The sequence below is a fragment of the Mauremys mutica genome, chromosome 2 (genome assembly GCF_020497125.1).
Source record: "Mauremys mutica isolate MM-2020 ecotype Southern chromosome 2, ASM2049712v1, whole genome shotgun sequence".
NCBI classification, from domain to species: Eukaryota; Metazoa; Chordata; order Testudines; family Geoemydidae; genus Mauremys; species Mauremys mutica.
Genome location: NC_059073.1, coordinates 28,420,371 through 28,438,782, shown reverse-complemented (window position 1 = coordinate 28,438,782; position 18,412 = coordinate 28,420,371). Strand labels below are relative to the sequence as shown.

General features: G+C 41.7%; 1 protein-coding gene across 1 annotated transcript in view; it reads right to left on the bottom strand.

Moving 5' to 3' along the window:
• Window positions 1-18,412, bottom strand: part of EXT1 (exostosin glycosyltransferase 1) — a 247,821-nt gene that overhangs the window by 23,106 nt on the left and 206,303 nt on the right. Inside the window, exons 2-3 of the mRNA XM_045004642.1 lie at window positions 7,307-7,400; window positions 4,849-4,956 (exon numbers count right to left, since the gene is read on the bottom strand). Of these exons, the coding sequence (XP_044860577.1) occupies window positions 4,849-4,956; window positions 7,307-7,400 (202 nt within the window). The remainder of the gene's footprint in view (window positions 1-4,848; window positions 4,957-7,306; window positions 7,401-18,412) is intronic.

The window sequence follows — 18,412 nt, the reverse complement described above, 5'->3', positions numbered from 1 at the left end:
GGCCTGTTATAACAGCTGGAAAGCAAAATCAGAGCTCCCATTTTAACTGTGTTTGCCTATTAGTTATTAATCTATTTGTCCAGAAAGACAGGTTTGGAAAATGACATATTAATACTAATCTGGCAGGATTACACTGGAATTAATAGACCTAGATGACGTCTTAATAAAAGGTCATTTTGGTAATAAAAGTGGAAAAAAGATAACCCTACAAAAATAAATGCAGGAAGACTAAATTAAGACTGGAGCTAAACTGGTTCTATGGTAACAAGAATATGCAAATAAAAACATCCGAGCTGTTCTAAAACAGGAAATGAAAAACTGCAACATAACAAAAACATTTCCCAGAGCAGACATTCAGGCTCTGTGCCAGCACTTTACAAACACTGTTAATAACGGTGCCGTAGCTGTTCAATAAGGAAGCAGCTGTGAAGAGAACGAATGGCATATTACAGGAAGACACAAAGATCAGCAAATTATATTTTTTAAAATAATTTTGCTTACAAAAACGTGTGGTCCTTTGAAGCAAAAAATTACCTTATTTTTTATACTTGCAATTAATTCATAATAATAGTTCTCTCTTAAGTAGAGCTTTTGGGGTCAGATTTTTAAAAGTATTTCATCTAGGGATGTAAGAGTTTAAGCAGTTAATGGTTAAACTCCTCCCAGGGTCCCGGCTGCCCTCCCGTGGCCAGGGTCCCTGCTGCTGCCGCACCTGGGGCTCTGCTCCTGTCCATCATCCCGGCATCCCTGCGCGCCCGGCATCTCGGTTGCTACCCTGTGCTGGGGCTCTGCTGCTGCCCAGCATCCTGGCGCACCTGGGGTCACTCCAGGCTGCCAGCCCCACCCAGGCTCGGGGGCAGCAGCTGAGCCCCATGTAAAATATTTCGGCTGTTATAGCAGAAATAAAGGAGAGATAAGACAGAACTGGGGGTGGGGGGAGATCAAATCAGTATTTTAGATGTCTGTATACTAATGTGACAAGTATGGGGAATAAGCAGGAAGAACTCGAAATGCTAGTAAATAAACACAACTATGACATAGCTGGCATCACGGAGACTTGGTGGGATAATATGCATGACTGGAATATTGATATAGCAGGGTACAGCTTGCTCAGGAAGAACAGGCAGGGAAAAAAGGGAGGAGGTGTTGCCTTATATATTAAAAATGTATACACTTGGACTGAGGTTCAGATAGAAATAAGAGACAGACTTGCTGAAAGTCTCTGGGTAAGGATAAAAAGGGTAAAAAAAAACAAGGGTGATGTCATGGTAGGGGTCTACTACAGACCACTTAAGCAGGAAGAAAAGATGGATGAGTCTCTTTTTAAACAACTAACAAAATCTTCCAAAGCACGACTTGGTGGTGATGGGGGACTTCAACTACCCAGACATCTGTTGGGAAAATAACACAGCAGGGCACAGATTATCCAATGAGTTCTTGGAATGTACTGGAGACAATTTTTTATTTCAGAAGGTGAAGAAAGCTACCAGGGGAGAGGCTATTCTAGATTTGATTTTGACAAATAGGGAGGAACTGGTTGAGAATTTGAAACTGGAAGGCAACTTGGGAGAAAGTGATCATGAAATGGTAGAGTTCATGATTCTAAGGAATGGGGTAGGAGGGAGAACTGCACAGTAAAGGCAATGGATTTCAAGAAGGCAGACTGTAGCAAACTCAGGGAGTTGGCAGGGGAAAGACAATTGGCAGTTTTTCAAAGAGACATTATTAAGGGCACAAGAGCAAACTATCTCACTGCGTAGGAAAGTAGGAAGTTTGGCAAGAGACCACCCTGGCTTAACCAGGAGATCCTCAATGATCTAAAACTCAAAAAAGAGTCCTACAAAAAATGGAAACTTGGTCAAATTACGAAGGATGAATATAAACAAATAACACAAAAATGTAGGAAAAAAATTAGAAAAGCCAAGGCACAAAACAAGATCAAACTAGATAGGGAAATAAAAGGAAAACATTCTACAAATACATTAGATGCAAGAGGAAGACCAAGGACAGAGTAGGCCCATTACTCAATGAGGGGGGAAAGACAATAACAGAGAATGTGGAAATGGCAGAGGTGCTTAATGACTTCTTTGTTTTGGTTTTCACCAAGAAGGTTGGTGGAGACTGGATGTCTAACATAGTGAATGCCAGTGAAAATGAGGTAGGATCAGAGTCTAAAATAGGGAAAGAACAAGTCAAAAATTACTTGGACAAGTTAGATGTCTTCAAATCACCAAAGCCTGAGGAAATGCATCCTAGAATATTCAAGGAGCTGGCTGAGGAGATATCTGAGCCATCTGCAATTGTCTTTGAAAAGTCATGGAAGACGGGAGACATTCCAGAAGACTGGAAAAGGGCAAATATAGTGCCCATCTATAAAAACGGAAATAAGGACAACCTGGGAATTACAGCTTAACTTCTGTACAGGAAAGATAATGGAGCAAATAATTAAGCAATCAATTTGCAAACACCTAGAAGATAATAAGGTGATAAATAACAGTCAGCATGGATTTGTCAAGAACAAATCGTGTCAAACCAACCCGATAGTTTGACAAGGTAACAAGCCTTGTGGATAGGGTGGAAGTGGTAGATATGGTATAGTTTGACTTTAGTAAGGCTTTTGATACTGTCTCCCATGACCTTCTCATAAACAAACTAGGGAAATACAACCTAGATGGAGCTACTATAAGGTAGGTGCATAACTGTCTGGAAAACTCTTCCCAGAGAATAGTTATCAATGGTTCACAGTCATGCTGGAAGGGCATAACGAGTGGGGTCCTGCAGGGATCGGTTCTGGGTCCAGTTTTGTTCAATATCTTCATCAATGATTTAGATGATGGCATAGAGAGTACACTTATAAAGTTTGAGGATGATACCAAGCTGGGAGGGGTTACAAGTGCTTTGGAGGATAGGATTAAAATTCAAAATGATCTGGACAAACTGGAGAAATGGTCTTAAGTAAACAGGATGAAATTCAATAAGGACGAATGCAAAGTATTCCACTTAGGAAGGAACAATCAGTTGCGCATATACAAAATGGGAAATGAGTGCCTAGGAAGGAGTACTGCGGAAAGGGATTTGGGGGTCATAGTGGATCACAAGCTAAATATGAGTCAACAGTGTAACGCTGTTTCAAAAAAAGCAAACATCATTCTGGGATGTATTAGCAGGAGTATTATAAGCAAGACATGAGAAATAATTCTTCCGCTCTACTCTGCGCTGATTAGGCCTCAACTGGAGAATTGTGTGCAGTTCTGGGTGCCACATTTCAGGAAAGATGTGGACAAATTGGAGAAAGTCCAGAGAAAAGCAACAAAAATGATTCAAGGTGACCTATGAGGGAAGATTGAAAAAAAATTGGGTTTGTTTAGTCTGGAAAAGAGAAGACAGAGAGGACATGATAACAGTTTTCAAGTACATAAAAGGTTACAAGGAAGAGGGAGAAAAATTGTTCTTCTTAACCTCTGAGCACAAGACAAGAAACAATGGGCTTAAATTGCAGCAAGGGCGGTTTAGGTTGGACATTAGGAAAAACTTCCTGTCAGGGTGGTTAAGCAGTGGAATAAATTGCCTAGGGAGGTTGTGGAATCTCCATCATTGGGGATTTTTAAGAGCAGGTTGGACAAACATCTGTCAGGGATGGTTTAGATAATACTTAGTCCTGCCCTGAGGGCAGGGGACTGGAGTAGATGATCTCTCGAGATCTCTTCCAGTTCTATGATTCTAAAATGTGGGGGTGCTGATAGAATTTTAATCGGTTACATGATTACTGTTTTACGCATTATTTACATCCCTAATTCCATCAACTAAACGTGCAGAAGAGTGTCTCTAGTGGGTTTTTCAAAAAGGATGAGCACCTAGCTCCTATTAATTTCTAGTGCCTCAGTACCTAAATACCTTTAAAATTTGGCACTTCACCCATTTGCCTCAAAATGCTTTAGAAATCACAGAAGAATCATGATGCCCATTTTACCGCAGGAGGAAACCGAGGCACACAGAGATTAAGTGATTTGTCCAAGATCACACAGCAATTCAATGGCACAGCCAGAAACCTAGAACCCAAATCTCAGTTTAATGCCCTCGCCAGTGGACTACAGCCACAGCTTTGCTCGTCCTTTAATAGGTTCTGCACTGGAGAAATTGATTTTCAATGGTGTTTCCTTGATGATATCATCATATACTTTGGCTTCTGACTGATTTTGAAGAAAACACAGAAATAGTATTAATAGAAATAGGAAAAACAATCTTTGAGTGCATTTAAGAAAGAAGCAGATACAGACTGTAACAACACAACACAACACTAACTGGTCATTCTATAGCCCTATTTCATTCTCCCTCATGGAGATAAACAATTAAGAGATAAGTAACATCACCCTTAAAAATGAAAAAGTGAGGTACAGAAAGGTAAGGGGCAGATTCTGCCTCCCACATCAATGTTGGGTAGCACCTTACTCCACAGGTAGGATCCTTCAGTGTCACCATCTCCCTGTACATATGGCAATCTACATCAACAGGTCTCTTTGCAGAGTAAGGTATTCTGCAGTACACGTACGGGTGGCAGAAATTGTTCCTAAATGATGTCCACCCTCGAGCATGCAGTTGATAGATAACGGAGGGCATCCTATTAGAGAGGCATCCAAAGGAAATTTGATACTCTTAAAAAGACTCTTCTGTGTTTTAACAATGTCTGAAAATGACACTCTGGTCAGAAAATGAATGATGTCATATTAAATGACTTCATATTTACAGTGACCCTAACCTTAACTGACCTTCTGGATTCATCTTCCTACAAGTTTCGTTGGTGGCAGCAGCACTTGAGCAATATGCCGAAGGCCACAGCCATTTTCTTACCTGTAATAACAATCTCTCATCCCCTATGACGGCAGCTTGGTTCCAATCAATCACTTCGGAGAATGGCAACTCCCATCCATTGCTAAGCATAACTGGGACACAGGCAGCCTGCACACAGAGGAATTGCAGACATTAGAAGAGTCACTGAATGTGTGGTCATTGATTAGCACAAACTTTGAAGTGCATACAGATTGAATTATTGGCATTTTCTGCAGAAGTCAGGACCCAAGCTCTCACGAAAGACATTAAAAAAGAAAACCTGCAAAGGGCCCTACAAGGCAGACATAACAATACATCTGCCAAGATTCCCGCTGATCTCCACTCTCTAAACAGGCTCCACATTTGTTTGCATGCAGGGAAACCCTGATTTTGCATGTACAAAGGAGAATTTGCACTCAGATGTAGATGTTTTGTGAGCCAACTACGGAGTTCTCTAGGGAGAACTTATGTATTAAATTACATAAGATGGTTTAAAAAAACCTTTTGAAAATGTATTTGATATTTAACTCTATACCTCTTTTCCATAAGGATAGACGTTTAGTTATCCACTTTGTACATCATAGTATATGTTCTGTGCTTGTAAACAACTGCATGTACAAAACCTGGCCACAGTCAGAGAGTCCAGTTTGGAAAATTTAATCCATTGACTTTATATTTAAATATAAACATATATCACTCATTTATCACCAGCTTTTGTTCTGCCAGTGTATCTGATATACTATGTGCTATTGTTAAAAGGTAAACTCTTTGGGGCAGCAACCATAATTGAATAATGTTTAGTAAACACCACGTTACTGGTACTGTATAAGTAAATAAATAATTCGCTGCCACCTATTGGTCAATTGGACCAGAACTTGAGACCTGATTGAAAGTCTGTTGAAGTCAGTGGAAAGGCTCGCACTGAGTTCAGTGGGATTTGGATCAGACCATTGCTGTGGTGGTTCAGTTTCTTCTAGACCAAGCCAGATTTAACTGATCTGAATTATCGCCCAGACAGTACAATAAATGAGCTGGTCTTTCCCATGCTCAGTAATAAGTGGAACACTGGGGAAGTTTTCTAATTGCAGTGCATTCTCTTTCTCACTCTCTAATTCTGTGCAGTAACTTTGATCTAGTCAAGTCTATGCTACAGCAGTATTTGCAATTGGTAAAGATTCTGTTTATTGGTAAGGAAACCACATTACACTGTCTAACCCCCCCCCCCCCCCAACACAACAACAATTAGCAGTTTTCATCTTCAAAATACTCCACACACATTAATTACACCTCACAAGTTCCCTGGGAAGTAGGTACAGAGTGGGAATACCAGAGAAAAAGGGTGATGTGACCTAGCTGAAGTAACACAGGGAATCAGTATCTTAGTAAAGACCAGAACTTAGGAGTTGCTGGCTCTTAGGGTACGTCCAGACTACCCGCCGGATCAGCGGGTAGCGATCGATTTATCGCGTCACATCTAGCTGCGATATAGCGATCCCTGAACATGCTCCCGTCAACTCTGGAACTCCACCGGAGCGAGCGGCGGTAGCGGAGTCGACAGGGAGAGCCGTGGCCGTCGATCCCACGCCCTGAGGACGGGTAGGTAAGTTGAAATAAGATACGTCGACTTCAGCTAAGCTATTCCCGAAGCTGAAGTTGCATATCTTACATCGGACACCCCCCCCCACCCACACACAGTGTAAACCAGGCCTTAGTGCAGTGCTTAGGGGAGGGGAAACAGAAGAGAAGTGACTTCGGCAGGAAGAGACAGAGCGGCTCAGTGGGAGAGGTAGGAACAGAAGCCCTGTTACCTGACTCCTGCTCCAGTGCTGTATCTACTGAACCACACTGCCTGTCACAGGATTTTCAAACTTTATGCCTTTGCTCTCCATTGCTGGCAAACAAAAGAGAGCATCTTGCTGACTGAAAGATTTCAAAAGGTGAAGAGGAGTTGGGGAGTCCTGCCTCTGACACAATACAGAAGAATATTTTAAACACGTAGACAGCAGCCAGTTTGAATGTCCTTCTTGCTGCATTACTTTCAGATGGGAAGCAGCAGAACAGAACCATCATCTGCACATTCAGTATGCAGCACAGCGAACAACATGTAGGCAAGTTTGCTTCAGCTGAAAACAATAAGCTGTTTTTATTGCCCCAGGACTTGCTAGAACAGGTCAAGGTCTCCCCTGAGAATCCAGACTCAGTTGGGCAAACACTGCTCTAAACGGACCCAACTTCGCCTCTTCTACAATGAGCAGGGAAACCCTCTCCATGGAGGTAACGCAATTCTATCTTCAGACGAGCTCAATGCAGAGTCCCTCCTGCGAAGAAGCTGCCAATTGCTTCGGAAGCATGACTAGAGGCTTCCGCAGTGTGGATTATTGCCCACTAGGGAAATTAAACACAACCCCAAACACCACCTCTTGATATCACCAGCTGAATTCCAACCAGCAGAGTCAAAGCTTTAAACCCCAGTTCTTACCTGCAGAGCCTCCAGAAACCTGAAGGATCCAAGCCTGCGGCCACGGGGAACCAGACAGAAAGTGGCATTGTGCAGCATTTCACGATAATCATACCTAACAGGAACCGGGGGGTGGAGGGAGATAAGAAAGAGAAAAATCAAATTAACGATGAGTCCTAGAGTAACTGTGCATGAAAATGCAAACATCTGCTGATATACATCTGGATAAAATCATCTCCAATCAAGTCCACTTCTGTATGCTCACCATCAGGTTAAACCATTCTCTCTCTCTGTCTTTTTCTTCCTCTCCTCCACTTTCCCTCCCCCCACCTCTTTTTTGTTTGTAATGGGAAGGCAATCAATGTGGTTAACAGAGAACAGGCAAAAGGGATGTTGCCTTTAGAATCATCAATTTTGTTGTTAGGAATATACATATGGTGTTTTTTACTGCTAAAATATCTTTGGGGGAGCTCTGAATTTGAAAGGAAAATACAGACAATTAAGACCAACTGTCTTCACAAAAACAGGGTTTCAAGACTCTTCACATAGTGAACCAGATTTATTCACAAGCAATCATTAATTTGGTCACTTCTGAGCAAGAGGTTTGTAAAGAACAGCCCAGAATATTCAGCTATACAATACAAATCCTTTCTAATCAATCAGGAAATAATAAAGAAGGGTCATCAGTTGTTATTGGGGGGGAGAGGGAGAGGCGGGTGGAGGAGGAAGGGGAAATCAGCTAAAGAAAAAAAGCACAGAAACAAATTTTGATAATTAACCATAGAGCTCCAATGACTTCTGATCCTCAAAATTAAAGCTTGAAGCTAGATACTACTGTTTTTGTTCCAATTCCATCAATCACTTCAAAACCATTTACCAAAAACACACATCAAATCCTAACAGTTTCAAGCCAGTTATTAGCTAATTGTACTTCTGTATTAATGGAAACCTATGGAACTGTAAATGGCACTGACCCTGCAGCCTGCTGGGTCTGAGACAAAAGGATCAAGATTAAATATCCCTCATTTCTCAAGAGTTACCAGCACTCTGGAGACAGGTGCTACATTGACAGTAGCTACTTTGACAGTAACATGCGGCACTGAAATTTTCTAATTCTAATAATCTAATTTAATCATGGCCTGCAGGCACTGAATTTTTTTTGTATGTATAGAGATAGAAGATAAATATGTATATATGTATGTGTGTGTGTGTGTGTGTGTGTGTGTGTGTGTGTGTGTGTGTGTGTGTGTATATATATATATATATATATATATATATATATATATATATATATATATATATCCAGATCTATTTTTATATTCTCACACAGGGCAGGCAGATGGGAGTAAGCCAATTTTCAATTATATACCCTGTCATTAGGAAGAGATCTTCCGAAGGCCCATTTGCTTAAACAAGCGTGTATAGCTAATTTGCACAAGAAAAGGTCGCTGTGAATGGATTAAGATTATCTCCACTGAGAGTAAAATAAAAACTCTTGTTGCATTAATTAAAACTACAAAACAGACTTCAAAGTGGACATTTTTTTTAAACAGGTCGCAAGTTTGGTTATATATTTTCCCACTGAGTGGCAGCAATTTCTTTTTCTCAACACGGAATATTGATTGGCAACTAAGTCCCAGCTCAACAGCCTGCAGTGATGCAGCACGTGGAGGAAACTGTTAGGAAGCTGGAATAAAAAAGTTGCCATATTTAAAATGTTCATTTTTCACATGGTGAGAGGTCTAACACTCATCACTGTCAGTATATATTGTACAACAGGAAAGTTTAATAAATACCAAAAATAGAATCCCCTGTAGGGCTGGAATACTTCACTCATTTGTCCCCATCATTAGCTAGCTAAAACTTTAAAATCCTGTTAATACCCTGGACTGCAACAAGCACACAAAACGTCAGCTTGAAAATCAGAACAGAAAAGAGAGAAGGAAATGAGAACAGTGAAAGTGAGGAGAGGCCTCAACAGGCCAGCAATTTTCACACTGTGCACCTTTTTTTTTTTTTTATAACTGATTAGTTGATATGGGAGAAGATTTTCAAAGGCACAAAGAGGAGTTAGATTCCCATTTCCAAGTCAATAGATGCCATTCGTGCTTTTTATCATCTCCCCTGTAATTAATTGCTCAGCTCATGAACAACCTGGGCATATACACACAAAAGACCTTATCCTAACCTTCATGTATGTATCTCCATCCACAAATGTAACATCGGCAGAACCACAGTACGGTAACATACCCATCAATAAGATTCATACTACAGTTAATGAACTGCACTAGAGATTCTTTTCATGACTAAATTTCACTTGTATTTCAACTTCAGTGTTTTAAGGTGACTCAAAATGGTCCTTTATAGCAGCAGGAAAGGAATGATTTCAAATTTAATCCACATCAGATAACACTCTGGGATTAAGAATCTATTTCTTTGAAAATCCTCAGACATAGTGAATCAAATTTTGCCATCATTTATTCCCGTGAAATGTTGAAGACAATGTAGATACACAAATTTCACTGAATGTAAACTGCAGCCCAATATCTTTTAACAAAATTGTACATAATACAGCACACACACACGGTATCTATGTAGAGATCACACACAAGTATATTTGAAAATCGGAGACACCATTACACGATGAATGTTTTAGAAGTCCCCTATATAAAAGTAGTGCTTATCTGTGGACTACAGCAGAGATCATTTCATGTATTATTTTTCTTCATGCTGTTATGTACTTCTGAAGAAAACATGAGTCACAAAAGTGTTATAATAGGGTAAATTTACCTACAGTTCATAGATGAACAAAAAGCTTCTGGTTAACTGCAAAGTATTACTAGAAATGTTAGGTGCAGGTTCAGAAACTGAAAGGGAATAAAACCAGCAGTAACAATAACCACAAAAGAATTAATATATGAATATGACCAACACCTGGCACCGAGAATGTGCTTAGTAGGAACTGTGACAAACATACTTCTTGGTCTTCTGAAACTATTTTAAACTTTATGCTAGCAGAACCCTTTCGCCAGGTCCCTTTCTGCATGATATGGACTCTGAGTCATTGTCTCTTGCACAGCAAAAATTCAAACACTTACCCATAGAACAGACTACAAAACAACAGGCGTCAAAAAATTTCCACTGCAAAGGGTGGAGCTGAGGAGTGACAGAAAAACAAAAGGACTTAAGTTTCAGACACTTACACAGACCTCTCTTTTCTACGAGACATGGTAGAAAACAGAAACCCTGCACAGTATTTAAAATGTTGTTTAGCAGGGGAGGGAAAAGTATTCTTTCACCTAGCCAGGGAGGAGATGAAGTAGCATTTTATCACCTGAGAATCTCAGGGGCCACAATTGAAAGCACTGACATGCTTAATTTTAAGCTTGTGAACAGTCACATTAAAGTCAACGCGATTACTCATATGCTTAAAGTGAAGTATACACATCAGTGCTTGCAGTACTGGGACTGTAAATTCCTCCTTCGTCTGGAAGATGGAATGATAGAAATTGGAGATAGTAAAGAGGTGTTAGAATATCAATCAGTCCCACGGCCAGTACACTAAGGGCTGTCTCACTCAATGATACTCAGACTGAGGCTCAGGAGCTGAAAGTGCCTCTTGAATGTGTCATCTGCAGCTCTTTGTAGCACGTGATATTAAAACACTGTGTGTTTTAATTATTAACCAATCTAAGTTATTAACCAATCAGGAGGCTTTCACTATGTCATTAACAAATTGTAGAATACTTGGTCAGTCATTTTGCTGTGAGAATAATTATATATAGTATAGTAAATGAAACAATGAGTTCAAACTACGGTGGCTCTTTTGGGTAATGTTGATCGCTAATTTGGCTCCTGAACCACTGAGGTCTGAGTATCACTGATCTAGCTAGATATTACTATGGTCCTATTACCATAATATTTGAATGCCTCATAATCTTTAAAGTACTCAGCCTCACATCACCCCTGTGAGGTAGAGAAGAACTATTATCCCTATTTTAAAGATAGGGAACTGAGGCAGAGACAGACTTGTCTACACAGTGAGGTAATGCACCCTATAGTGCTGTGATTTCTGAAGGGCACGAACATGTTGTACCTTAATTGAAACATGTAGATCCTGCTGTTGCACTATAAGGTAGTGCTGTCTGAAACAGTACTTTGTTAAAGCACACTAGGGAACCTTTAGTGCACACTAGCAAGGTCAACATGGACTAATTAACAAGCAACACATTAGTGCACTTTAGCTATCATGCCCCTGTAGAAGTCATTGTCCCACCATGTAGATAAGCCCTAAGTGACTCACATCACAGTTTAGGGCAACCGCATCTGTATTTTCCCTGTATTTTCCCACTCTCAGACTTCTGGCTCCCCTGGCTCTCAACTCTGATGGTGGAGACCTACATCTGTCCTAGTCATCTGTACAAGTTTCCTAGTCATCTGTCCAAGTTTCTACTTCTTGTAAGCTTCCTTTTTGAGTTTAAGCTCCCCAAAGACTTCTCTGTTAAGCCAAACTGGTCACCTGCCATATTTGCTATTCTTTCTGCACATTGGGACAGTTTGTTCCTGTGCCCTCAATAAGGCTTCTTTAAAATACAGCCAACTCTCCTGGACTCCTTTCCCCCTCATATTGGCGTCCCAGGAGATCCTGCCCATCAGTTCCCGGAGGAAGTCAAAGCCTGCTTTTCTGAAGTCCAGGTCCGTATTCTGCTGCTCTCCTTTCTTCTTTTTGTCAGGATCCTGAACTCGACCATAATGATCACTGCTGCCCAGATTGCCACCCACTTCTACTTCCCCTACCAATTCTTCCCTGTTTGTGAGCAGCAGGTCAAGAGAAGCATGACCCTTAGTTGGTTCCTCCAGCACTTGCACCAGGAAGTTGTCCCCAACACTCTCCAAAAACTTCCTGGATTGTATGTGCACTGCTGTATGCTCTCCCAGCAGATGTCAGGGTGATTGAAGGCCCCCATGAGAATCAGGGCCTATGAGCTGGAAACTTCTGTTAGTTCTGGCTCATTGGATATGGGGAAAGCAGTGGAAGTGATATACCTCGACTTTAGCAAAACTTTTGATACGGTCTCCCACAGCTTTCTTGCCAGCAAGTTAAAAAAGTATGGATTGGATGAATGGACTATAAGGTGGACAGAAAGCTGGCTAGATTGTTGGGCTCAATGGGTAGTCATCAACGTCTTGATGTCTAGTTGGCAGCCGGTATCAAGCAGAGTACCCCAGGGGTCGGTCCTGGGGCTGGTTTTGTTCAACATCTTCATTAATGATCTGGATGATGGGATGAATTGCACCCTCAGCAAATTCGCAGATGACACTAAGATGGGGGGAGAGGTAGATATGCTGGAGGGTAGGGATAGGGTCCAGAGCGACCTAGACAAATTGGAGGGTTGGGCCAAAAGAAATCGGATGAGGTTCAACAAGGACAAGTGCACAGTCCTGCACTTAGGACGGAAGAATCCCATGCACTGCTACAGGCTGGGGACCGACTGGCTAAGTGGCAGTTCTGCAGAAAAGGACCTGGGGATTACAGTGGATGAGAAGTTGGATATGAGTCAGCAGTGTGCCAAGAAGGCTAATGGCATATTGGGCTGCATTAGTAGGAGCATTGCCAGAAGATCAAGGGATGTAATTATTCCCCTCTATTTGGCCCTGGTGAGGCCACACGTGGAGTACTGCATCCAGTTTTGGGCTTCCCCACTACAGAAAGGATGTGAATAAATTAGAGAGAGTCCACAGAGGGCAACAAAAATGATCAGGGGGCTGGGGCACATGATTTACGAGAAGAGGCTGAGGGAACTGGGATTATTTAGTCTGCAGAAGAGAAGAGTGAGGGGGGATTTGATAGCAGCCTTCAACTACCTGAAGGGGAGTTCCAAAGAGGATGGAGCTCGGCTGTTCTCAGGGGTGGCAGATGACAAAACAAGGAGCAATGGTCTCAAGTTGCAGTGGGGGAGGTCTAGGTTGGACATTAGGAAAAACTATTTCACTAGGAGGGTGGTGAAGCACTGGAATGGGTTACCTAGGGAGGTGGTGGAATCTCCATCCTTAGAGGTTTTTAAGGCCCAGCTTGACAAAGCCCTGGCTGGGATGATTTAGTTGGTGTTGGTCCTGCTTTGAGCAGTGGGTTCGATTAGATGACCTCCTGAGGTATCTCTTCCAACCCTAATCTTCTAGGATTCTCTCTCACTCTCTTCTGGTGGGAGTATGTCCTGGCTGAACAAGTTCCCTGCCTTCACTATGTTCTCCCAAGCAAAGACAGGTTGCCCAAGGACACCTGCTTGCTTTCTCTTCAGAGACAGTTAAAGGGTGTAATTGCTACAGTTATAAGGTACCACACAGCTCTTTCTAAGCAAGCATACTTTAATAAACTTAAGACACATCACCCCAACTCTAACATGGGCTCTGGAAGGAGCTGTCCTTCAACCCTCCACCCAAGAGAATTCCTTGTGGTTACAAGTTCATCACAGCTTCAGCTCAGAACAAGCACCCAGTCTTACAGGGCCTCAGCTGGCCAAGTCTGCCCAATCCTTTTCCTAAAGACTGGGGCCCTCCATGGACCAGGGGTCCTGTCTGTTCACTAGCTCAGAAAAAAGCCAGGAGCCAGTTGAAAACCAGACTATTTATCTAAAAAACTCTTTCTTTGCCTGTTGGTCTCTGGAGAATCCAGTTTGAACTAGTATGTGCGTACCTTGCCGGGGATGGCTTCAAAGGGTTGATAACGGAGGAACTACATTAGCACCCTCCCCATTACTAGAGAAGGTACATACAATGCTGCAACAACCACATACACAACTGCATTTTTAATACAATGTACGCCAAAGGTATTAACCCTAATTCAATAAGGATTAACAAAGTTTATCTTAATTCTATTTAGTTTGTTCAGGATATTACAGGACATTGTCCATCTGTCACAACTTGCTTGAGGACACACAGGATGACTGTGGCAGATCAGGAATTGAACTCGGGTCTCCACAAAGCAGGAGGGCAGATTCTCAGCGGGTATAAATTACCACACTGTAGTTCCATTGAAGTCTATGGCATTCCTTCCCAATACTACTCCACTGAGAGTCCAAGTGCTAATACTCCAAGCATATGGGCTTCCACTCTTATCTACCCTTGGAAGAGTGCCATGGTCCAACAGATTTCTTCCATGAGGAAAATAATGTTCTAAAGTATCAGGCATTGTTTCCCCAATGCAGATGTGTGTTGAGGAGTTCATTGTCTGAAGAAAGACACACAAATAGAAGCGAGGGGGGCGAGCTGGAGGAATTCAACACATAATCAGTCGGCTAAATTCTCAAAAAAGTCCTGGAAGAAGTAGGAAGGAAACGCTGGGAGAGATGAGGACTGATTTTTGCAGCTGTTTTATTCAGGGCAAATTTAACAAAATAATAAAGAAAGGAAAAAATACACAAACACAGGTGCTGCTATATTGATGTTTAACCAACGCCATGTTACATTCTGAGATGTTAACCTCAGATTTAAGATTCACATGGCTAGTTCAGCTTTTCCCTTCTCAGATGTACATTTCGATACTGGACAATATCATAAAATGACCACTCGCTGGCTATGCGGACAAGTTACATTTTCTGATAAGTTGGGATGGATTCCCTGTGCCAACGTAGGTACACTCTGGGCCCCATTTAAATGAACCAGTATGAGTTTGTCTGTGTAGGCAAGAAAGCAGGGGTTCTCAGCCTTTGCCTTTTTGAGCCCCGCCACATGCTCTAAAAACTCCACGGCCCACCTGTGCCACAACAACTGTTTTTTCTGCACATAATAGCCAGGGCCAGGGCCAGGGTGTAGCAAGCAGGGCAGTTGCTTGGGGCCCATGCCACAGGGGACCCTGTGAAGCTAAGTTGCTCAGGCTTTTTCTTCAGCCCTGGGGCCCAACAAGTTTAATGCCAGCCCTGCTTAGTGGACCCCCTGAAACTTGCTCACTGCTCCCCAAGGGGCCTCAGACCCCTGACTGAGAACTACTGCTATAAAGGATGACTTAAGTTTATTATATAAAGCTTATAGTTAACATATACTCTAAGTGGGATTTATGCATTAACTTCAAGATGACCTGATTAAGTAATATTTGGATTGGCTGGTAGTTTGATGCTTTCACAAAAATGCTTATCTATGTGAGAGGCGGCCTCTCACTTTAATTGCAGTAATGTATGGGTAGAGTGTATGTGTATATCTATATATTAGCTACTTAGGGTAGGTCTATACTTACCTGCCAGGTCGACGCGTAGCGTTCGACTTCTCGGAGTTCGAACTCCGAACGCGCTCCCGTCGACTCCGGAACTCCACCACCGCGAACGGCGGTGGCGGAGTCGACGGGGGAGCCGCAGACTTCGATCCCGCGGCGTCTGGGCAGGTAAGAAGTTTGAACTAAGGTAGTTCGACCCCCCCACCCTAGTGTAGACCAGGCCTTAGAAGAGATCCATCGAGATAGGCTTTTTCCTAGCAATGTGCAGGTTCACCTGTTTTCAGAACTGTAAAAGAACCCCCATTAGTCAGTACTGTGTGAAGATCCTGGGAAGTGTTGGGTTACGTGTTTGTTTTCGTTTGTACCACTGTGGTTCCTATAACACTGAAGTCCCAACTCTTGTTTTATTGGGGGCAGCCTCTGATTCATTTGTGTATCTAGGTACTATGTATTTATCCAGCTAGCTATGTTTTACTCATCACCGTGCCAACAAAAATTCCACAAATCAAACTTAAAGAGCTGCCTTGTATTCTCCCTTGCATGAAGCGGCTATCGTGTGGGTGGGCAGTTTTTTAGTTATTACTGTTATTTAGGTGTTACATGATTTCTGTTGCTTATTGTTAGCTCAGTACTGTCAGTTAATCTTCAGGGACTGAAAATGTAGGAAACGTTCGTAAAGAGAGGAGTTTTCCATTTTGCTCTACACATATTTATTTCCAGGACGCACCCAGTTTCTGATGGAAAGAAATTCCATAACCGAGGAACTGGATCTGAGGGCCTCTATGATTTGTTGTTCACATTTGTGTGCTCCTTCACTTTTCACTTTCATATGAACGTAACTTATTACTGCTCCATTAAAAACATTTAACATACACAGTGTATGTGCCTTTAAATTGTTGGTTGAGCTTTTAAAACAAAAAACTAAAGATTTAACCCAAGGCTCACATTCCTCCGTAAGGATCTGCAGTGTGTTTTATTAACTTTCCGGCTCCCTTCCACAATGATTAAGTACACCATGTTCACAGCTAATACCTTTTTAGGCAGTACAAACAAATAGCCCTATTTATAATCAATTCTAATTTATTCACACTCTAATTGAAATATCCCCTCCCTGCTACCACCCATAGCTGAGAAAACATGCATGGCCCCATCTATCATGCAGGTGTAAACACTAGAACACCATGCAGGCAATTATCAGAACGAGAAATGCTGCTCAGCAGAATGGTCTGACAATTTTAACTTCTTGATCCAACACGCTGCTTTTTTTTTTGATGTACCGACCTTGTCAATCAGCACTTGGATTAGACAGCTGCTTGGAATTCCTGGTTCACCATTATCCCAACCAGTATGAGCGGTCTGCAGAGGCTCTGCAGTGACTAATCAGTCATGCCATGCATTCTTTCTTAGAGCTTAACTATTTCCCCTTGTCACTACATTTAAGAGATTATAAACTACCCTGGGAACCATTTTCACTATTAATTACTAGTACCACAATTTTTTTTTACTCTTAAATTTAGTTCTTTCCAGTCACTCCCACCCCTTTCTCAAAGCTGGGCTCTTTCAGGGAACGGAGTCAATTTAATCATATATAATACTACTTTATACTTACATAGCCCCTTTCAACCATGAATCACATAGCCCTATACAAATAATTATGTAAGCCTGAGAACATTCCTATGAGGCATCATCATCATCTCCATTTTACAGATGGAAAAACTGAAAGGCACAATTACCGGCTCTATATCACACAACAGGTCTGGCAGAGTTCAAGACAGAACTCAGGAGTCCTGACACCTACTACTGTGACCTGCCTACTACACAATCCGGTCTTCATCCCAGATTATTTAGTGCACATTTGTAAAATCCATCTCTAAATTCTACCTGGAAAATGTATCTGAAAGTGGAGGAGCAGAACCCAAGACAAAACATGAGAGGGCTTTGCCCAGCTGTATACATTTTAAAAGCACCACACTTAATAAATCTTCTGGAGGATGCAGGAGCTCATCATTGGCAGGGAGCTTTCTGTTGTGGCAGTAATGAGCACATATCGTTTGGGATGTCACATGGGACTAGCACTGCCTTTTCTTTTGCAAGCCAAAAATTGCCATGGCATACAATCAAATACGTCCACTGCTTCTTTCCTGAATCTGTAAACCCCATAGAAGCACACTGCATCTTCCAGAAAGCGCATCTGGATCAGTTAAAGTGTTACAAAGAGAGTTATTAAACACACATGATACCACAGGGCTAAATGGCAAAGTGTTTCCTAGTTTTCCAGTGTATTAAGTTTCAGGTCTTAACCAATCAGTCAGTTTTCAGCATATGAATTCTTAATACAGGTGGCTCTGAACTACTGGCTAGAGATCCTGAAGCAAAACCCATTCTGTCACATGGACTGCCTTGTTGCTTGGTTTCCATTAAGGTATCTCAGCTTTTAAGTAAACTGTCAAGTAAAACTTGGCATTGAAAACACAAAGTGAATAACTTCCTTTGTAGAAAACCTGACAGCTCAGCTGTGTGTCAGACAGAGAGTTGCCTAATAGTGAGCTCTAAAGACTAATGCATCCGAGTTGGAAGAGTGCCTTTACCACAAACTGCGTGCACCAGGATTAAGGCTGAGCAACATTTAGGGATGATTTTATTGAAAGTTAACATGCTATTGGTTGACAGTTTATTTCCCTCTCCACAAGTGCTGGTTTTGGAATTAGAAAAAGTTTGGAGGTGCAGAAACACAAATGGAAAACTTTTTTTCCCCCCGCTTAAAGGGCTAATTGATTTCACAGGTGTTTAATTATCATTTGCTGTGAGATAATACCTTATAGTGCTATAAAAAATGGATTTAATTTTCAAGTGCCTGCAAAACCACTGCCAAAGCCAAGTTAGAGCTAAAGCTAGATAATTATTCTATAAATCAAACACAC